At 40.8% G+C, this 23,656-nt stretch overlaps 2 protein-coding genes across 2 annotated transcripts in view; both read right to left on the reverse strand.

Annotated features, from left to right (window-relative positions):
* The window catches only part of LOC138357944 (uncharacterized PPE family protein PPE24-like), a 10,903-nt gene extending 9,763 nt beyond the window's left edge, over positions 1 to 1,140 (reverse strand). The window contains exon 1 of the mRNA XM_069315125.1: positions 1,043 to 1,140. Within this exon, the coding sequence (XP_069171226.1) occupies positions 1,043 to 1,140 (98 nt within the window). The remainder of the gene's footprint in view (positions 1 to 1,042) is intronic.
* LOC123746221 (trichohyalin-like) overlaps positions 1 to 23,656 on the reverse strand; it is a 94,074-nt gene that overhangs the window by 573 nt on the left and 69,845 nt on the right. The window contains exon 2 of the mRNA XM_069314978.1: positions 1 to 4,244. This exon is cut by the window's left edge and continues 573 nt beyond it. Within this exon, the coding sequence (XP_069171079.1) occupies positions 1,979 to 4,228 (2,250 nt within the window). The 5' untranslated portion in view covers positions 4,229 to 4,244 and the 3' untranslated portion in view covers positions 1 to 1,978. The remainder of the gene's footprint in view (positions 4,245 to 23,656) is intronic.

Raw genomic sequence — 23,656 nt, forward strand, 5'->3', positions numbered from 1 at the left:
TCACTTCTATAAGTTACATGTTACTAACTGGTGAATACAGTGAAAGGTTGAAGGTTTTATATCTCGTAGAGCTCCTTAGCTTCCCAACAGGAGCTGAGGACAAGGCACGCGTTCCCCCTCTGGATCGCCACACTATATATGCAAAATAACTTCATTTGAATAGTGAAATATTTGCTACATCACTTCAGAACCTATCAGGCCTCTTTCAAAACCAAGTCCTGATAGGGTCTAAAGCGATCTAGAAACTATATATACAATTTGTTTCTCTTTAAAATCTGTAATTAAACAAATACTTCATTATGTACAGATATGTAACTATAGGGTATCATAACAGTCATTAGCTAATGACTGTTTAACGTTCAAATCTTAACAAATCACTCTTAAGGCACGACTCTCAATAAATAATTGAACAGGCCACGTTGACCTCAGCTGACAACTATACCATACAAAGATGGTCAAAGCTGACAGCTGATCAGGACTACTTGACCTCTGATGACAGTTAAACAGGACTACTTAACCTCCGATGGCAGTTGTACACTACTAGTTGCCTTCAGGTGAGCGTTGTCCAGGTCAATATGACCTTTTCTGACACTTGTACCACGACAAAGTGACCTCAGTTAACAATTGCGCGAAGATAGTTGACACTTTCTATGACAACTGTGAATGGTTCAATAACCTCTAATGTCCAGAGTGCAGTTTCACTTGTTGTAGAAATGATAAAGTGCATTAAATTAGCCCAATCGGTAGTCCTGTGTTATCAGATGAGCTCAGTTGGCCCTTAAACGGTGCTTGGTCTAAGATATGACCTTAATAGACTTTTGAACGGTGCTACTTGTAGAACATGAACCAAACGGTTGTTGAACGGTGCTAGATCTAACACATGACCCACAATTAACAGTTCAACGGCGCTAGATCTAACACATGACCCACAATTAACAGTTCAACGGCGCTAGATCTAACACATGACCCACAATTAACAGTTCAACGGCGCTAGATCTAACACATGACCCACAATTAACAGTTCAACGGCGCTAGATCTAACACATGACCCACAATTAACAGTTCAACGGCGCTAGATCTAACACATGACCCAGAATTTACAGAGCCAGACGGCACTAAAAGATCCTCCTCAAGTGACATTGCATATTGACAGGTTTTGAGACTTTGATGGCTGTAATTAGTGAGCCCCTGTCATGCGGGTCAGGTTCAGGTATGTGTCACGTTTGATACCTGGAAGTGACGCCACCTTCTGACAGATGTACGAGAGTCAGATGTTATGGCTATACAAGATCAAGAAGCGGGTTCAGTGGCAAGATGCAGCTCGGTTAGGACCAATTGTTGCAGCTCTTATGGCAAGAAAACACTCACTGCTGCTAGTTGTGTGGGGCACGGCTGCCAGTTGTGTGGGGCATGGCTGCCAGTTGTGTGGGGCACGGCTGCCAGTTGTATGGGGCACTGCTGCCAGTTGTGTGGGGCATGGCTGCCAGTTGTGTGGGGCACGGCTGCCAGTTGTGTGGGGCACGGCTGCCAGTTGTATGGGGCACTGCTGCCAGTTGTGTGGAGCAAAACATTGCCGCAATGAACGATGAAACATATATGCATTAAGAAGTATATGCTGTACGTCTCGGTGAATATTCACTGAGAGATATGCCCTGCTTCTTGGTGAATATACACGGGCAGTTTACATTGGTTCTGAACTGTGTTAAGGAGTAAAGTATACCTGCTGGTTGAACAGGAAGGTATTATGGCGGCCTAATGAACAATCCCAGAGAGTTTCTGAGGCAAGAGTGCCAGGTGTTGGTTGTTGACCCCAGGTGGCATTTGTACAATCAGATGTTGCAGCGTTTATGGTGCAATGGATGTGCTCTACAAGCGGTGATATAATGCCATGTGATGGCTGTAAAGAGCCAGGTGTGAAGGCGGCACAGAGCCAGGTGTGAAGGCTGCACAGAGCCAAGTGTGACTGCACGGAACTAGCTCAGTCGTCGTCGTCACTGTCACTAGCGAGGAAGTCGTGGGACTTGCCCATGTCGTGTTTCTGGCCGTTGGTGATCCACCCCATGAAGTTGTCGAACTTGGGGTCGTTCTGACGAGCGCCCTTGAACTCCTTCTTCTTCTCCTTCACCTGCTGGCGTTTCTGCTGCAGCTTCTCATGGGCTTCCTCCCGCTCCTTCGCCAGCGCTGCCTCCTTCTCTCTCCACTCCTGGTCTGCCTTCTGCTGCTGCTGGAGGCGCTCCTGCTTCTTGCGATCCTTCTCCTCGCGCGCCTTGCGTTCTTCTTCCTCCTTCGCCGCCTTTTGCTGTTGCGTCTGTTCCTCTCGTTTCTTCCTGGCCTCAATCTGTCTCTCTTTGCGAGCTTTTGCCTTCTCTCTGCGCAGCTGTTCTTCCTTTTCTCTCTCTGCTTGCTCTTCTTGTTCTCTCTTCGCTTGTTCTTCTTGTTCTTTCTTTTCTCTCTCTTCCTGCTCCTTTGCTTCCTTTTCCTTCTGTTTATCATTTTCTTTGTTTGCAACCGGTTCCTTTTCTTTCTTTGCCTTTGGTTTCTTTTCCTTCTTTGCCTTTGGTGCCTTTTCTTCTAACGGAATTGGGGGGACTGCCACCTCACTCTGTACGCTCGGAACCTGGACGGGTGGTACGCTCGGTACCTGGGCGGGTGGTACGCTCGGTACCTTGGCAGGCTGTACGCTCGGTACCTGGGCGGGTGGTGCGCTCGGTACCTGGGCAGGCTGTACGCTCGGTTCCTTTTCCTTCATCACCTTCGGGGCCTTTTCCCTCATCACCAATGGCAGGACTGCTGGCTGAATAGGTACATTCGGCACCTGTTCTTTCCGTGGTGCCGGGGCACTCGGCGCCATAGGCAGGCCTGCCACTTCATTCTGCACGCTTGGTACCTTTTCTTTTTTGACACTAGCCTTTTCTCTCTGCTCTCTCTCTTTCCGCTCTCTTTCTTCCTTTTCTCTCCGCTCTCTTTCTTCCTTTTCTCTCCGCTCTCTTTCTTCCTTTTCTCTCCGCTCTCTTTCTTCCTTTTCTTTCCGCTCTTTTTCTTTTCGTTCTTTTTCTTCTTTTTCTCTCTGCTCTCTTTCTTTACGCTCTCTTTCTTCCTTTTCTTTTCGCTCTCTTTCTTCCTTTTCTTTCCGCTCTCTTTCTTCCTTTTCTTTTCGCTCTCTTTCTTCCTTTTCTTTCCGCTCTCTTTCTTCTTTTTCTTTCCGCTCTCTTTCTTTCCGCTCTCTTTCTTCCTTTTCTTTCCGTTCTCTTTCTTCCTTTTCTTTTCGTTCTCTTTCTTCCTTTTCTTTTCGTTCTCTTTCTTCCTTTTCTTTTCGCTCTCTTTCTTCCTTTTCTTTTCGTTCTCTTTCTTCCTTTTCTTTTCGTTCTTTTTCTTGTTGTTCCCTCTCCTTTTTCTTCCTTTCCTCTTCCTCCTTTTTCTTCCGTTCCTCTTCCTCTTTTTTCTTTCGTTCTTCCTCCTTTCTTTTCCTTTCTTCCTCTTCTTTTTTCTTCCGTTCTTCCTCTTCCTTTTTCTTCCGTTCTTCCTCCTCCTTTTTCTTCCGTTCTTCCTCCTTTCTTTTCCTTTCTTCCTCTTCTTTTTTCTTCCGTTCTTCCTCCTCCTTTTTCTTCCGTTCTTCCTCCTTTCTTTTCCTTTCTTCCTCTTCTTTTTTCTTCCGTTCTTCCTCCTCCTTTCTCTTCCGTTCTTCCTCCTCCTTTTTCTTCCGTTCTTCCTCCTCCTTTTTCTTCCGTTCTTCCTCCTTTCTTTTCCTTTCTGCCTCCTCCTTTTTCTTCCGTTCTTCCTCCTCCTTTTTCTTCCGTTCTTCCTCCTCCTTTTTCTTCCGTTCTGCCTCCTCCTTTTTCTTCCGTTCTTCCTCCTCCTTTTTCTTCCGTTCTTCCTCCTCCTTTTTCTTCCGTTCTGCCTCCTCCTTTTTCTTCCGTTCTTCCTCTTCCTTTTTCTTCCGTTCCTTCTCTTCCTTTTCTTTCTGTTCCTTCTCTTTGCGTTCTTTTTCTTCTTTTTCCTTTCTGGCCTGTTCTTCCTTTTCCTTCTTTTCCTTCTCGAGGCGATCCTGTCTCTCCTTCTCTTCCTTATCCCGTTTCTCCTGCGCCTCCTTTTCCTGCTGTTGCCTCTCTTCCAGCGCCTTCTGCTTCGCTGCTGCTTCATCAGCCGCGGCGGTCTTGGACGGCTTGGTGGGTGGAGGTAACTCCCCAGACCGCTGCTTCCTTATGAACTCCGCCACCGTCATCGGCATCTCTCCCACCGACCTGCTGGGAGACAGACACAGGTGCGTTAATGAGGCACGGACACAGGTGCGTTAGTGAGGCATGGACATAGGTGGGTTAGTGAGGCATGGACACAGGTGTGTTATTGAGGCATGGACAAGTAGTGAAGTTGAGGACTAGAGCAACGCGCGCCATCTGCCCAGGTGACACTCTTGAGTGCCAGCTGGACAGGTGGCGCGCGTCGTCGTAGTCGCAGCGCGTCGTCGTAGTCCTAAAGGGTTTGGGGGGAATTTTCCCAGAAGTTTGGCGCGTGTCGGACGCGTGTGAGCGTCCGGTGTTAGGGTATGTGGTCAGGAAAGAGGGGAGGTCATGTTGTTGGGGGTGTAGGAGAGTATGTGGTAGAGTAAGAAATACACGGATAAGAGTGGAATATGAGGAAAGAGTAGATAGATATGTATGTGTGTTTGGTGTAGACTTAATCCTGTGTGTAGATAATAGTTTGATGATAGTAAGTAAGCTATGTAGAGGCTGAGTGTAGGTGAGAGGGGTCCCAACATAGTCTGTTATGTTGTTTGGGGTGGGGGAAGGGGTGAGGGAGGGAGGGAGGGATGGAAGGGTGAGGGGAGGTCCCCCTTGGCGTGAGACTGCTCAGGGGTCATTTGCGGTTTTGACAACCATTAGCTCCCCCTACAGGAAGCCGTAAGTGGGAGAGGATGAGAGAGTAGAGTCCAGCAGGAGGGATGTGGTCCATTTGCCTTAATCGTTTTTTCAAGTCTATTTTCTTCGAGTTATGCAGCTGTGTTTGGAGATGCTCCATGAGGGTAATAGTTGGGTCATACATGGTAGGAAGTGTGGAGGAGAAGGAGGAAGAGAAAGGGAGAGCAGTCACTCTTAAGTTGTGAATGAGATGAGGCAACAGTTGGTGGCGAAGGATTGTTTTATGTAACAATGTATTGGAGTGTATAGGTGACAGAGTTGGACGGATGTGAACCATTACCCTTAAGCGTTTTTCAATATCCGCGGAGGGGTGTGCATACTGGCCACTGGTTAGAGGGTAACTGAAGAGTCTTTCCAAGTAGTTTGGTTATATCTTCCCCTCCCGGAGGGTACGCAATGACTGCCATTACTTCCTCAGACACGGCGGAAGTGGTTGGGTATCCATTACCCACTGCGTTTCGTTAAGGAAGGGGAGATGTAGCTACGGTCAGCGACTCCGTCTCTCTCTCTGTCTCTCTGTCTTTCTCTCTCTGTCTTTCTCTCTCTGTCTCTCTCTCTCTGTCTCTCTCTCTCTGTCTCTCTCTCTCTCTCTCTCTCTCTCTCTCTCTCTCTCTCTCTCTCTCTCTCTCTCTCTCTCTCTCTCTCTCTCTCTCTCTCTCTCTCTCTCTCTCTCTCTCTCTCACACTCTCTCTATCCCTTAGGTGAGCAGTGTTCCACACATACAAAGTAAAACATATATATATATATATATATATATATATATATATATATATATATATATATATATATATATATATATATGTCGTACCTAGTAGCCAGAACGCACTTCTCAGCCTACTATGCAAGGCCCGATTTGCCTAATAAGCCAAGTTTTCATGAATTAATTGTTTTTCGACTACCTAACCTACCTAACTTAACCTAACCTAACTTTTTCGGCTATCTAACCAAACCTAACCTATAAAGATAGGTTAGGTTAGGTTAGGTAGGGTTGGTTAGGTTCGGTCATATATCTACGTTAATTTTAACTCCAATAAAAAAAATTGACCTCATAAATAATGAAATGGGTAGCTTTATCATTTCATAAGAAAAAAATTAGAAAAAAATTTATTAATTCAGGATAACTTGGCTTATTAGGCAAATCGGGCCTTGAATAGTAGGCCAAAAAGTGAGTTCTGGCTACTAGGTACAACATATATATATATATATATATATATATATATATATATATATATATATATATATATATATATATATATATATATATATATATATATATATATATATGTATATATATATAAGACAATGCGGAAAACATAGTTTTTGAGACTAATATTAAATTGACTTGTTCATTATTCTCGAGTTCAACACACACTCTCTTTCTCTCTCTAAGACCTACATTATCTAATGTAAACAGACCGGATGAGACGATAGTGAAATAGCTCTGGGTTATGACTGTTTTCAGTTCTTATAACATTTGAAAATGTATGCGTGGTTACTCTTTCCGTCTCGTTAGGGTCTGACCTTGTGTCTTTCCATAGCGCGAGTTTTCACTCAACATCAACCATTAGCGATCGTTCGATCCAGCAGAAAAAACAGAGACTAATGTTAGCATAATAGTTGATCTTTCTCTTATTACGTTTTATTCAATAACTGGTAGACATAACATAAGGAGCCATATCACCAGGATATAAAAAATTGTTTTAGGGTATTCATAATTTATTATCCTGATACATGTGAAAGGTGCTGCACCTAGGCCAAGTTTCAGCATCTCAGCCTAAATAGAGACGGAGAAAAAAAAAAAAAAAAAAAAAAAAATTTCAACCATGTTCAATTGATTTCACAGCCCACAATTGTGAACCAAAATCATTTATACGACACTCAGCTATGACCTTACTATATAATAAAGATTTGCATGTCACATCATTATCCCAGATGTAATTAGTGCAATAATACAGATTTATAAAAGTTTCCCAAAAACGTATGCAACAAAATGAAGTGTATCATTATTTATAAAATCAATAAATCTACGTAGATAAGAATAATGACATGCGTTTATAGAGGCGTAAACTCTACATATAATGTGCAAGTTTCATGTAAATTGAATAATAAATAAAGGCTGTGAAACGAGATCTAGTTGTAAAAGTTGGAGTTGCGTAGCGCGCTCAACAAGTTTACTCAACCTGCGGTCACTCGTGACTGGTGATTTACGCATTGCGGCCAGCTCGTATGGAGAGCTCGCATGCATCTAGCTGTCAATGCTTTTCTCTTGTTCGTTTGGTAAGTCATATTGCAGTACAAATAGCAAAAATAGCATGTTCTGGGAGATATTGTGTGAGCGCGTCAGCATACATCCTCTCTCCATGAGAGACACGCAGTCACTGACTGCACCACCCTCGTGTCAGACAATTAGTGTTGCCATATGTGTTAGTTTATATTCATTTTATGCATAACATGTTATTTTCAACGCTATTACGAAAAATAAGACATCTACAACGTAAGATACAATACCCCGCGGCGTACTCACGGCGCGAAGACCAGATTCACGAAAGTTGCAGCGGAAAATTTGACTCTAATTACGTTATTTTTCAAGATATCATTAAACGGTTTGGACCACAGTGTTGCCAGAACGTTGTAGTATTTTTCGTAATTTTTCGTAAATATTCCATTTTTCATCGGATTTTCGGGTACCATGGCCCCTAAGTCACATATTTATCTTGGTAAACATATTAACTGACAGACATAACACTCAGCATAATGCAGTCATATGGTGTTAGCATAATAGGTTGAAAATAGTTGTTCTTTCTCTTATTACGTTTTATTCAATAACTGATAGCCATAACATAAGTCGCATATTTATCTTGGTAAAACATAATAACTGTCAAGCAGACAGACTGACATAACACTCATCAACCATTGGCGATCGTTCGATCCAGCAGAAAAAAACAGAGTTGGTAAACATATTAACTGACAGACATAACACTCAGCATAATGCAGTCATATGGTGTTAGCATAATAGGTGAAAAAATAGTTGATCTTTCTCTTATTACGTTTTATTCAATAACTGGTAGACACTTACATATTTATCTTGTCATTTTTTTCAACTATTATGAGTTGTTTTCCATGTTTCTTTAACACCATGGCTAAGTGAGCCAGAGCTGTGTAGTAGTTGACCTCCCATTCAAGCTTTTCATCTGGATTCAAGTCATCACTGTCAATCATTCCCAACCCATAAGGAATTTTGACGAAACCAGTCAAACCATAAGAAACCAGTCAGGACCTAGGATCCCGACTCGGACCGCAGGTCCGGTTTGGAGTGGAGACGGGTTCAAGTAAAAAATGGGCACACAGGAAATGATTTCGACGTTCAGTAAACACTTACCGTGTGGATAACTGAATGACCGGCAGCCCAATACGGGGTTGATGATAGTATTTAATTTAAGATTGTGAAACTTAAAACTAAATGCTCACACATGTGATAATTATAATTTCCACGTTCAGTTAACACTCACTGAGATGTAAACTGAAAGACTAAGCCAGCCAAGGCATAGTTGATGATGATAGTAATATTTTAAGATTGAGAAACTTTAAACTAAATGACCACATATGTAGCGATTTTGCATTCAGTAAACACTTACTGAGTTTGTAAACTGAATGCCAGAGCCGGCCAATACAAGGTTTGTGATAGTAATATTTTATTTTTTATTTACGATGGAGAAACTTAAAACTAAAAAATGAGGTCACATGGAGGGATATCTCTGTTCAGTAAACTGTTACTGAGTTGAAAACTGAATGCCGGAGCCGGTCAATACAAGGTTTGTGATAGTAATATTTTGTTTTTCTACGATGGAGAAACTTTAAACTAAAAATTAAGGTCACATGGAGGGATATCTATGTTCAGTAAACAGTTACTGAGTTGTAAACTGAATGGTTGAGACACCCAATACCTGGTTGATGATAATAGTATTTTTACGATGGAAAAACCTTAACCTAAGCTAAAAATGAGCTCACATGAAGTGATTTTCACTTACTGAGTTGATAAATGAATGCCTGAGCTATCCAATACATACTTGGTGATAGTAGTAATAATTTAAGATGGAAAACTTTAAACTAAACTAAAATGAGCGCACGTGAAGTGATTCCCACATTCATTAAACACTTACTAAGTTGTTAACTGAATGCCTTGAGACATTCAATACATGGTTGATGATGTATTAATGACATTGATATTACGAGGTCTTGAACTAGATACTGGCAGAGGACCAACAAAGCTGTGATATTGAAAAGAAACTGAACTGAATTTGAAAATTTATTAATATATGTAATGTGAAGCCCATCTACTGGAAAACAGTAAGCAAACTTTATAATAAATAAATAATATAAAATACATAGCTATGGAGTATGGTTAATCATTAATTGGAAACTATCCTGGGAGCATGCGCGCGCCACACACACACACACACACACACACAGTTGCTCATTGCCCAGTTGCTGGAAGAAGGCAAATGTCGTGCCGATCTTCAAGAAAGGAGATAGAGAGGAGGCACTTAACTACAGACCTGTATCACTGACAAGCATCCCCTGTAAAATACTGGAAAGAATAATTAGGCTACGACTGGTTGCACACCTGGAGAACATTAGGTTTGTGAACAAACATCAACATGGGTTCTGGACAGGGAAATCGTGCCTAACAAACCTTCTGGAATTCTATGATAAAATAACGAGGATAAGACAGGACAGAGATGGTTGGGCAGACTGCATATTTCTGGACTGCCAAAAAGCCTTTGATACAGTACCGCACATGAGACTGCTGTTCAAGCTCGAGAGGCAGGCGGGGGTGGGGGGAAAGGTCCTAGAATGGATAAGGAACTACCTAACAGGAAGGAGCCAAAGAGTTACGGTAAGGGGCGAGAAGTCGGACTGGCGAACAGTAACAAGTGGAGTACCACAAGGATCGGTGCTGGGACCAATTCTATTTCTTGTATATGTTAACGACATGTTTACAGGCGTAGAGTCCTACATGTCGATGTTTGCGGATGATGCAAAGTTGATGAGAAGAGTTGTGACAGATGAGGATTGCAGGATCCTCCAAGAGGACCTGAACAGATTGCAGAGATGGTCAGAGAAATGGCTACTAGAATTCAACACGAGCAAATGTAAAGTTATGGAAATGGGACTAGGAGATAGGAGACCAAAGGGACAGTACACAATGAAGGGGAACAGCCTACCTGTAACGACGCGTGAAAGAGACCTGGGGGTGGACGTAACACCTAATCTATCTCCTGAGGCACATATTAATAGGATAACGACAGCAGCGTACTCTACACTGGCAAAAGTTAGAACATCATTCAGAAACCTAAGTAAGGAGGCATTTAGGGCGCTTTACACTGCCTACGTAAGGCCAGTCTTAGAGTATGCCGCCTCATCATGGAGTCCCCATCTGAAGAAGCATATAATGAAACTGGAAAAGGTTCAGAGGTTTGCAACGAGACTCGTCCCAGAGCTACGAGGGATGGGGTATGAAGAGCGCCTGAGGGAACTGTGCCTTACGACACTAGAAAGAAGAAGGGAGAGGGGGGACATGATAGGAACGTATAAGATACTCAGAGGAATTGACAGAGTGGACATAGACGAAATGTTCACACGGAATAGTAACAGAACGAGAGGACATGGATGGAAGCTTGAAACTCAGATGAGTCACAGAGATGTAAGGAAGTTTTCTTTTAGCGTGAGAGTAGTGGGGAAATGGAATGCACTTCAGGAACAGGTTGTGGAAGCAAATACTATTCATAATTTTAAAACCAGGTATGATAGGGAAATGGGACAGGAGTCATTGCTGTAAACAACCGATGCTCGAAAGGCGGGATCCAAGAGTCAATGCTCGATCCTGCAAGCACATATAGGTGAGTATAGGTGAGTACACACACACACACGCACACGAAGAGGATAAAAGGGGTGGGTAGATCACACTAATTCATTACTGCCCACTCATCGCTCCCCTGTGTTTCATCTATATTGCGTTGGGGGGAAAAAAAATGAACTCATAGCCAAAATGAACTCTGTAGAAATTCATCACGGATACATGACGGATGAGGAGTTTAACAATCGAGAGTGCTGCATTGTCTACTCTGTAAATTGTATATCATGCTCCCCTACGGCATGTCCCAGGACATTGCTGATAAATATTCTCACGCCACCGCTTACGCCAGAACGCAATTGTATAATCTAAAGAGATGCATCAGAGAAGACCGTCCAACACCGGCATCCATTCACATCAGCAGAGACAGTCAAGAACCAAGCATAGTAGCCTTGGCAACGCAGTATGGATTAGGGAAGCCTATTGAGAGGAATGATATTGCTCAAGCCATTACCGATAAATCAAAAGATTACTCTATGGTTAAAGGGTTGCGTGCTGATATGAAAGAAAACCGCATGTTATACTTGACGAAATCATTAGAAGAACTCTTATTGTATATTGAAGATACTGAGGAGATCACGAAAGTTATTCTTCCCTGGGGTGTAGGTATGTCAGGTCGGTGTGAAGATGCAGAGTGGGAAAGTACTCACCTCCCCATTATTCAAAATATGCAGGGGAGTTTAAAACCTTATAATGTCAAAGTGATTTTAGTCCGCCCCAGGGAAACAGGAACGAAACAAAACAGGAAACCCACTAACCTTCGCATGACCGTATAAAGGGGGTGGCTGCTCTCCCCTCTCCGACTCATTTCCTCTACTCTACTCATCAGATAAGATGTTGACGACTGTAGCTGGCAGCCTTTCATCTTTTTCGGAGTACTCTTACTCCGACTGCATCATCTACGATATGGACGCCTGTAGTGTGATGACGAGTGGGGTGGTTGAAGAATTATGGACTCGTTATCCCTATGCTCGCATTCATCGGAGCAAACTACCCTATAAAAATCGTGCAGAGAGAAGAGACCGAGCCCTGCCTGGAGAGATTGTCTATGGTGAACCCCCTCAATTCAACAATCGAATTGGTGATGACCCTCATCTACCTCATCTCATCGGATTAATAACACATCACGCGGAGGGAAATCATTTAAACCCCTGAATGTGACGATGAAGGAAATCGAGACATTATATGCTGCCGACCCGCACTACTACAGAGGCTTACAGTTAGATACAGAAGAAATGCGTCGCTATTGGTTTACAAAATCTCTGCGTAAGGCCTTTGCAATCATCTTAACAAGAGAAGAAGAATATAAAATTAATCGCATAATTTTCCCTTTTGGACTTGGGATGGGCTGTGGTCAGTACTGGAAGAGCTACAATCAAGAAGTGTGGAGACTGAAATATCTACCCATAATGATGAAGTTGGAGCGGTATTACCAGCGTCGCGGGTTGAAATTTGTGATGGTTGACTCTGCAAGCAATGCAATCCCTGCAGCATTGCCTACACACGGTGTGCTTACACATAAGTTAAGTGAAGGAGTTGCCTCTGCTTATCATCGGACGAAGAACAACAACTTGAACGCAGATGTGGACGAAGCTGGAGGTGAAACTACAAAACCCCCTTGCAAAGCAGTGCCTATAATAGACCTTACAGGAGATATCGAACTCATTGATTTAACAGTCGACTAGAAATATATATATATATATATATATATATATATATATATATATATATATATATATATATATATATATATATATATATATATATATATATATATTTATATATATATATATATATATATATATATATATATATATATATATATATATATATATATATATATATATATATGTATGCGAACAAGCCTGAATGGTCCCCAGGACAATATGCAACTGAAAACTCACACCCCAGAAGTGACTCGAACCCATACTCCCAGATGCCACACAACTGGTATGTACAAGACGCCTTAATCCACTTGACCATCACGACCGGACATAATGAGGTGATAGCCGAGGCTATTTGAACCACCCCACCGCCGGCACTCGGATAGTAATCTTGGGCATAGCATTTTACCAAATCACCTCATTCTTTGGGGCACACGTGAGGAACACAAATTCGCATTTGTGTTCCTCACGTGTGCCCCAAAGAATGAGGTGATTTGGTAAAATGCTATGCCCAAGATTACTATCCGAGTGCCGGCGGTGGGGTGGTTCAAATAGCCTCGGCTATCACCTCATTATGTCCGGTCGTGATGGTCAAGTGGATTAAGGCGTCTTGTACATACCAGTTGTGTGGCATCTGGGAGTATGGGTTCGAGTCACTTCTGGGGTGTGAGTTTTCAGTAGTTATATATATATGTATATATATGTATATATATATATATATATATATATATATATATATATATATATATATATATATATATATATATATATATATATATGTATATATATATATAAACTATTGTTACCATTTTTCACTGCCTGCAATTAATAATAATAATAAAAAAATAATATTATACTCTGTGTTTATTTTCCCACTTTAACAAACAGTTGAGTGCGTTTATAGATGTAATAGAGGAATGAAAAGAGTAAATGGTAACTCTATACTGTATATAATTCTTACATCCGCAAACTCGCGTTTAATAACTGACAAGATGTGTTCAAGGTATATGCTTCATAAGCTAACCAGTCTTAAAGACTGCAAAGTAGAAGGTGATTATCTGGCAACGGATGAGTTCCATCCTGGTGACTGTATAGTGTATGATATTCCTTCAATTCACCCCCATTCAGGAGGAATGTCTTGCGAGATCTGGGAAAGGTATCCTTATACACGGCTACAGCGAGTGATCCAACCATTAACTATGTGGTGGTGGCTGATCGCGTCAAAGTAGGAGGAGCTGTCTTTTCTCCTTCTCCCTCACCAGAAAGTCAGCAACATGTTATAGCTATTGTGACCCGGTATAGCGCAGGACCGCCAATAGAAAATAACGCTGTTAACCAAAAAATTCTATTAGAGCAGTGTGGGGAGGATACAGATTGTATAATGAAGGGACTCCACAACGATACTAATATCAAGAGACGATGGAGCTTTAAACTATGCATTAATCAAATTTTAAGCATGACTAAGCGTCATAATTCAATCAAGCGCGTCAAAATTCCTTATGGGTTGGGAATGATTGACAGTGATGACTTGAATCCAGATGAAAAGCTTGATTGGGAGGTCAACTACCACACAGCTCTGGCTCACTTAGCCATGGTGTTAAAGAAACATGGAAAACAACTCATAATAGTTGAAAAAAATGACAAGATAAATATGTAAGTGTATATATATATCCAGTTATTGAATAAAACGTAATAAGAGAAAGATCAACTATTTTTCACCTATTATGCTAACACCATATGACTGCATTATGCTGAGTGTTATGTCTGTCTGTTATTATGTTTACCAAGATAAATATGAGACTTATGTTATGTCTACCAGTTATTGAATAAAACGTAATAAGAGAAAGATCAACTATTTTTCACCTATTATGCTAACACCATATGACTGCATTATGCTGAGTGTTATGTCTGTCTGTCTGTCTGTTATTATGTTTTGTTTTACCAAGATAAATATGCGACTTATGTTATGTCTACCAGTTATTGAATAAAACGTAATAAGAGAAAGATCAACTATTATGCTAACACTAGTTTCTGTTTTTTCTGCTGGATCGAACGATCGCTAATGGTTGATGTTGAGTGAAAACTCGCGCTATGGAAAGACACAAGGTCAGACCCTAACGAGACGGAAAGAGTAACCACGCATACATTTTCAAATGTTATAAGAACTGAAAACAGTCATAACCCAGAGCTATTTCACTATCGTCTCATCCGGTCTGTTTACATTGGATAATGTAGGTCTTAGAGAGAGAAAGAGAGTGTGTGTTGAACTCGAGGATAATGAACAAGTCAATTTAATATTAGTCTCAAAACTATGTTTTCCGCATTGTCTTATATATATATACATATATATATATATATATATATATATATATATATATATATATATATATATATATATATATATATGCGAACAAGCCTGAATGGTCCCCAGGACTATATGCGAATGAAAACTCACACCCCAGAAGTGACTCGAACCCATACTCCCAGAAGCAACGCAACTGGTAACTACAGGGCGCCTTAATCCGCTTGACCATCACGGCCGTCAAAAGGAAGTGATAGCCGAGGCTATTTGAGCCACTTCCCCGACGGCAACTCGGATGGTAATCTTGGGCATAGCATTTCACCAAATCACCTCATTCTTTGGGGCACACGTGAGGAACACAAATGCGAACAAGCCTGAATGGTCCCCAGGACTATATGCGAATGAAAACTCACACCCCAGAAGTGACTCGAACCCATACTCCCAGAAGCAACGCAACTGGTAACTACAGGGCGCCTTAATCCGCTTGACCATCACGGCCGTCAAAAGTAGTTACCGACAACTGTAGTTACCAGTTGCGTTGCTTCTGGGAGTATGGGTTCGAGTCACTTCTGGGGTGTGAGTTTTCATTCATATATATATATATATGTTTTACTTTGTATGTGTGGAACACTGCTCACCTAAGGGATAGAGAGAGCGAGAGAGAGTGTGAGAGAGAGAGAGAGAGAGAGAGAGACACATTTCCTACCATGTATGACCCAACTATTACCCTCATGGAGCATCTCCAAACACAGCTGCATAACTCGAAGAAAATAGACTTGAAAAAACGATTAAGGCAAATGGACCACATCCCTCCTGCTGGACTCTACTCTCTCATCATCTCCCACTTACGGCTTCCTGTAGGGGGAGCTAATGGTTGTCAAAACCGCAAATGACCCCTGAGCAGTCTCACACCGAGGGGGACCTCCCCTCACCCTTCCATCCCTCCCTCCCTCCCTCACCCCTCCCCCCACCCCAAACAACATAACAGACTATGTTGGGACCCCTCTCACCTACACTCAGCCTCTACATAGCTTACTTACTATCATCAAACTATTATCTACACACAGGATTAAGTCTACACCAAACACACATACATATCTAACTACTCTTTCCTCATATTCCACTCTTATCCGTGTATTTCTTACTCTACCACATACTCTCCTACACCCCCAACAACATGACCTCCCCTCTTTCCTGACCACATACATTAACACCGGACGCTCACACGTGTCCGACACGCGCCAAACTTCCGGGAAAATTCCCCCCAAACCCTTTAGGACTGCGACGACGCGCTGCGACTACGACGACGCGCGCCACCTGTCCAGCTGGCACTCAAGAGTGTCACCTGGGCAGATGGCGCTCGTCGCTCTAGTTCTCAACTTCACTACTTGGACATAGGTGGGTTAGTCAGGACACGGAGACTATCATCACGGGAAAGGTGTTAGAAATCCGATACATAACACCCTAAATACTAGATTACTAAAACCCAATATAACCAGCAAACCTGGTTATACTAGTTAGTCACAAAAAATTTACAGAAAATGGGTTATTTGTGACGTCACGTCACAACAAACATTTAATACCACAAGTATTCCTTTAAACTACTAGTCTAGACATTAGAATGAATAAAAAAGTATTCTTTATGATTGGATATAATATAATTATTAATAAAACTACCGTCTACCTCCCTAAGTCAATATAAACATAGAAATTGTAACCAATTTTTGAGAGACGCCTCGGAGGGGCCAGGACCTAGATTCACGAAGCTCCATATATTTCTTTGTAAGTGGGTTTGCTACGAAGGTTCCTAAGTATGCCCTAAGAAGATGCTTAGGTGCAATTCACATACGTCCACTTAGGAAGATATTTGTTGGTTCACCTGCGTGCCGATAGAGGTCACTATTGTGTTTCGTTTGGGCAATCAGAGAGCAGCAACATTCTTCATATTGAAGATTTAGCGCTGGCTTATCGGAGCTCTACTGCTTCTTATTTACGTCGAATTTTCTTATAAAATTAGTATATTTCGAAGTAAAACAATGTATTTTCAACTTCTACAGGCAGCACCGACATTGTAGTAAACAAATATGTTACATTTGTTGTTTACCTACGTAATTCTAAGAGATACTGTGTAGCTGTCCTTGTTGCTCGGAAGATGCGCTGACAATTATTGTATATTTTTACTGAATTTACCCAAGGGCCACTAACTATCTAGTGGCCTCGACGAGGACAGAAAGCCGGCTGCTGTTAAAGGGCCCGCCAATTGTCTTAATGATATTTTTTAGCTGGAATTTGGCATTTACGGCTTCAGCGGGTAGGCGGTTCCATGGGTTTATACCCCTCTTGGTGCAAAAAACATTTGTTTTCAGTCCTACTTGAGAGAACATACTCTCCAATACTATATCTGTGATTGCCCTGTTATCAGTGACTTCATACCAAATGGTATGAGGTACTTTGAGCTCTGTAATTATTTCATACACTCAAGAATATTGGAAGATATTCTTGTGCTGCACCCAGATTTTGCCAGTGGAGGCTAATAGATCAGCATTAAGTATTTTGTTCTCTCCTGATTACATGTATGACTGGCCATCCTGTGAGGTGAGGATGTTGGATGAGCTTGTAGCTGGTTTTTGATCTACACTGTGTGCTCCTTCATACAGAATAGGGAAGCAGCACATAGCTGTGTATACCTAAACATGTTAAAAAATACATTGTCTGAAAGGAGTCTTGTAGAAACTGGTAAGAGTAATTATAATATAATGTTTCCATGATTCAGTGCTTACCTCTTGTGAAAATCGTGAAGAGTTGTTTAGTCAGAGTTGATTTGTTTTTTGTATTGAGGCTGTTATTTTCTAAATTGATTCCATGTATAGTATGTCTAACCATCCTGTGAGATGGGAGTATTAGATAAACTTATAGCTAGTTATTTATCTACACTGTGTAATATTCCATATAGAATAAGGTAGCAGCACATTGCTGTGTATACCTAATCTTCTTAAAAAAAATCAGTAATAAAGATTTTAAATTATAGTTTGTATTATTACAAGTACTGTATTATCCTTATTAAATCATGTTGACCATGGATCATTAAGATCTCATGTTGATATGTAATAGTCATATTTCTTTTGAACTGCTAATCCATGCTAATCATTCATTAAATTGTGCATTATGTCTCAATTTTTCACTTCCTTGGATATACTGTACAGTACAAAAAGATAGGATAAAAATAAATCAGTAATATTTCTTTCATTATATTTTTTATTTAAATAACTGCATCCATATTTTTACAGTTGACAGGATTTGTTTTACCAAACAGGTGCATTATTTGTTAAAAAAAAATTGGTTTATTGTTACACACAATGGTGCTACATAGCCTTCCCAGTTTGGTGCCTTCTTTTAATACTTACTGATTAAAAAATAAATAATAAATAAATTTTATTCAGGAAAAGTACATACAGTTGATTTACAAACATAATGTTGGATTTATAGACAAAGCTAGTACATACACTACCTAAAGCCACTAATACTCATAGCATTTCGGGCAAGGTGTGGGGGAAAAACACTTAATCTAAAATTTAATAGTAATCGGGATTAGGTATAAATTGTGTTGAAAGAAGGAATAAAAAATGCAAAAAGGGGGTAACATAGCACAAATCAGCAATTGTACACGTTGGTGAACAGCATTGTTTAAAAAATAGCAAGACATGGGTTGACATTTAGGGGGTAAGTTAGGTTACATGGAGTTAATTAGGTAGTACATGGTTTTACTCTTAAATTGGTTGAGAGAGGTACAGCCTTTGACATGATTTGGGAGGTCATTCCACATTCTGGGTCCCTTGATTTGTAGAGCACTTCTAGTTTGGTTACACACAGCCAAATTGTGTAACAGGAAGAGGTCTTGGACACAAATTTGTTCCATGCTAAATGTAGAGGAATCAGCTGAGTATTCCTCAAATAAAATAAGTTGCCTCAGCTTATAAGGTAAATAAAATAAGCATTTCTCAAATAAGTAGCTGCCTCACCTCACTGCCTTACTGCTACATAGCCTTCCCGGCATGGTGCCTTCTTTTGATAATTACTTGTTCCACACCCAAGTTGTGTAACAGGAAGAGGTCTTGAACCCCTACTTCCCTCTCTCTTTTTTAATAATCTATATAGTCATAATTATAGCATTAAGTATTCAATGAATAAAGTTTTTGACATTTTAACCCTTCTCCTTACCTAACATCTTTTGTACAGCATATTTTTATTTTATGTCTCACCCAGATTTAATTTAAAAATAAAACCAAACTAAATAAATTAGAAATGGGTATGTATAGCTAAGGTACACCCTTACTACTAGGTGAACAGGGGTATTTGGTGATAGTAAATGATCCCATCAGGCAGGGCTCATCACCTTCTCTCATATTTCATGTTCACCTGTGTTTATTTACTTAATAACTATGGGTATAATATCTTGCTATTATAAAAATAATTCTAATATCATAAAAGACATATTTACTCAAAGTTTCAAGCAGAGAATGCATATATAACTAACACGAAGGACTCCTCTTCACGAGATTCAATTTTTATAATCTTTTGTTTATGTTTCAAAATCTTAAAATCTATCCCAGTGTTATGTAGTAGAGAAAAATTTAGTTATATCCAGTTTACGTAAAGCTACGAGTGGTCGAAACCACACTTAGATCCCGGACCAAACTTACGAAGGTTTTCGACTTAGTGTAGCTACCTGAATACCGACGTAGCCGCCACGAAGGCGCTAAGAAGGAAAACATTCATAGCTAAGAAGAAAAACCTTCGTAAGTACCTTCGTGAATCTGGCCCCTGCAGGCCAGCCGAGTCATTGTATGTAAACAAGACGACAAGACTAAGAGCTTAAAAGAAATGGGAAACTTGGAAACATGTCAGATATAAAAGCAGAGAAATTGATGTAACGATGACCAGATTAAGGCTGGAACACACCAAACTGGCAGCACACAGCTCTAAATACAGAACTGACATCAATGAACTCTGCATCCACTGTCAGGTGCCTGAAACAATCGAACGCTATCTCCTTCACTGCTTCCGTCATCATAGTGCCAGAGTAAATTTCAAACAAGTATTTATCGCATTTAGCATACCATTTACCATCGAGCATATATTAGGAGGTGACCACTCGTTGCAGGAAAAATACCAAACAGTCAAAGCACTGGCTAAATATCTCCAGTCGACCAACAAATTCGGTCACGTCTGACCCGCGCCACATTTATACCTGGCGCCACCAACAGCTAAACACAGGAAACAACTGCCTCGTCGCAACACCATGGATCAGCTGACGCCATAAACACAACACACCGCCCTACGGTGCGGCAAGTCTCCCTCTAACATACACCTTTGTTTTAGTCGCCGCTCCTCTATCTACAGCACAACGCAACAAGCACTTTTGAAACTTATCATCCTCAACATAAATGCATATCCCAACATCTGCACTGGTGCAGTCATCGAGAGGACAAACCCTTCATGTAAACTGCACCTACTATCAAAAAGAAGACTGAGAGCGGCTCCCTCTCAAGTGATCCTCGGGAGTGTAGCGAGTGCAAACAATATACTCACTCCAACTTATCATTAACTTAATGGCGTAACTAATTAGCACTAATTGCAGAAGCTATAATCTCTTCCCTAATTACAGGTAACAGTTCTTGCATCCTACTATCCAAGTGGAGGAAGCTGAGGTGTAGTCACCGAATATAAGCAAGCATAAAGTGACTAGCCGACAGTACAATTTCCACAGTGATTCAGTGAACTACAATACAGATGCTAAGGACTTACCACATTTCTTCAAACCTCAAGAATGTAGCACTCGGCGTATGCAGTTCTAATCGACCTCAAGACGCTACAGCTTCAACACAAAGCAGACAGCAGACTAGGATCGCATCGAGCTACAACGCTCTCGCTCCCCATCAAGTTTAAATACTTATGATTCCCCATCAAGCCTCCACGCTCTCCCATATAGAGCTCCGCGACTCTGGCCTCACTCAGCTCTCTGTTCTGCTCCAAGATCCGTCTCAACGTCTACGACATTGCTCTATCCAAGACTACTAAATAAATATGAAACCCACTAAATACTGTGTATCTAATCTCAAATCAAATCAAATCAAATCAAATGTTTATTCAGGTAAAAGGACATACATAGAAAATTTGTTACAAACATTATGTTGGATTTATAGATAGAGCTAGTACATACAATACCTAAAGCCATTAATACGCATAGTGTTTCGGGCAAGGTGAGGTGGGAAAAAACACTTTGACTAAAACTTAATAGTAATTGAGCTTAAAGTATAAATTGCGATGAAGGAAAAAAAAGATAAAAAAGGGGGGAACATGGTAGAAAATAGCCAATATACAAGTTGCTCAACAAACAGCATTGTTTAAAATTAGTAAGACATGGGTTGACATTTAGTGGTAAGGTAGGTTACATAGAGTTAATTAGGTGATACTTAGTTTCATCTTAAACTGGTTGAAAGAGGTAAAGCCTTTGGCATGACTGGGAAGGTCATTCCACATTTTGGGTCCCTTGATTTGCAGAGCATTTCTAGTTCGGCTAAGTCGTACTCTTGGAATATCAAATAGGTAATTGTTTCTGGTGTAGTGCCCATGGGTTCTGTTACAACTTTCTAAGAAGCTTTTAAGGTCAGGATTGACGTTACAGTTCAGAGTTTTAAATATATAGAGTACACATGAGAGGATATGCAGTGACTTAATCTATATAAATAAAAATGGAAATGTTCGTTTGTTTAAAATCGCTAATCTCCAAAAGTTCTTCACCGATTGCTTTGAAATTTTCACATGACGTTGCATTCGAATAGGCGCGTCTTTTGATATATCTATTATATACATGCCTCACCTGTGACAGGAAAAAACATGCTTTTCTTGAAAAACAACACCATCTGTTGGACGTAAGAGCAACACACACTGTAATCTCCGAAAGTTCTTCACTGATTGCTTTGAAATTTTGACACAACGTTGCATTCGAATAGGTGCATCTTTTTATATACCTACTATTTAGACGAGACCCATGTGACAGGTAAAAACATGCGTTTTTGAAACAGCGCCATCTGTTGCACATAATAGCCACATGCATGCAATACTAAATATGTCACGAATTCCATTTCAATGTTTCCCATTGCATTGATAAATTTTATTTTCACAGATTTCGATTTATTTTATATTTTATTGAATTATTTTGTGTGACATTGTGTTGGAATTAGGCTCTGTTGTTTACCAAACCGTTCATTTTGTAAGTATAAGTATTGATGCCACACCTGTGACAGGTAAAACTATGCTTTTCTTGAAAAACAGCGCCATCTGTTGCATGTAAGAGCAACACATATGCTATACTAAACATGTTACAATTCCATTTCAATGTTTCCGATTGCATTGATAAATTGAATTTTCGCAGATTTTGATTTATTTTCATTTTGATTTAATTATTTTGTGTGAATTGTGTTGAAATTGAGCTGTGTTGTTTACCATATCGTTCATTTCGTGAGTACAGTTTTTTTATTTTTTCATATTTTCATTTAATTTTTTAACTGTTTTTCTTATATTTCAGTGATGGGAACATCATCAGATCACTTGATGTTCCCAATTTTCTGATAGGAACATCAGACCATTTGGGAAGGCATTGGACGAGGGAGTGGGGAATGGTGGGGGATGGGATGGTGGGAGGGGATGGAAGTGAGAGATGGTGGAGAGGATGAGGGGACAAGGGAGGGGGTAATGGTAGGAAAGGACGAGGGGACGAGGGAGTTTGGGATGGTGGGGACGAGGGGATGGGGGAATGGAGAATTCGGGGGAGGACAAAGGGACAAGGGAGTGGGGCAGAACAGGGGATGGTGGAGTGGGGAATGGTGAGGAGGACGAGGGGATGGTGAAGTGGGGAATAGTTGGGAGGCCGAGGAAACGGGTGAGGGGGGAATAGTTGGGAGAACTGGGGGACAGGGAAGGTTACTGTGGCTCAGGAACGCACATGCGTTGCTGAGCCACAGCAACACATGGCCAGATACTGTAAGTATCTAATATATTCAGAGAGTTGAGTAAGGGTACCGAGTGCTGTCTGGGGCCAGAGTAAGATATTGTTCTAATAGCAGCTTTGTGTTGGGTAATTAGAGGACGTAAATGATTTTGGGGAGTGGAACCCCAAGCACAAATACCACAATTGAGATAAGGATAGATGAGAGAGTAATAGAGCGTCACCAGGGCAGGGCAAGGTACATAATATCTGATCTTAGAAAGAATGCCAACAGTTTTAGAAACTTTTTCTGCTATATTTAGAATGTGTCCCTGGAAATTCAGCTTGTTATCGATGAGGACACCAAGGAATTTACCATCAACTTTACTACTGATTTGTATATTGTTTATTCTTAGATTAATTTCATTTGAGGATTTATTACCAAACAAAATATAGAAAGTTTTGTCAGTGTTAAGGGTGAGTTTGTTGGCAGTTAGCCAAAGATGGACTGTATTTAGTTCAGTATTCACAGTGACATTTAGAGCAAGCGGGTCAGGACTGGAGAAAATGAAAGTTGTGTCATCAGCAAATAAGATTGGTTTGAGGTGTTGAGGCATGTGGAAGGTCATTAATGTAGATGAGAAAGAGGAGAGGGCCAAGTATGCTGCCCTGTGGAACACCAATGTTTATGGGTAGTGTAGGAGAAAAGGAATTATTCACAGAAACACACTGGAGCCTGTCAGTAAGGTAAGACTGAAGGTATTGCAGGGAGTGACCTCTGACTCAATAATGATATAATTTAAGAAGAAGGTTTTGGTGGTTGACAGTGTCAAAAGCCTTACGTAGGTTCACAAATAACCCAACTGGGAACTC

The sequence above is a fragment of the Procambarus clarkii genome, chromosome 80, assembly GCF_040958095.1.
Source record: "Procambarus clarkii isolate CNS0578487 chromosome 80, FALCON_Pclarkii_2.0, whole genome shotgun sequence".
NCBI classification, from domain to species: Eukaryota; Metazoa; Arthropoda; class Malacostraca; order Decapoda; family Cambaridae; genus Procambarus; species Procambarus clarkii.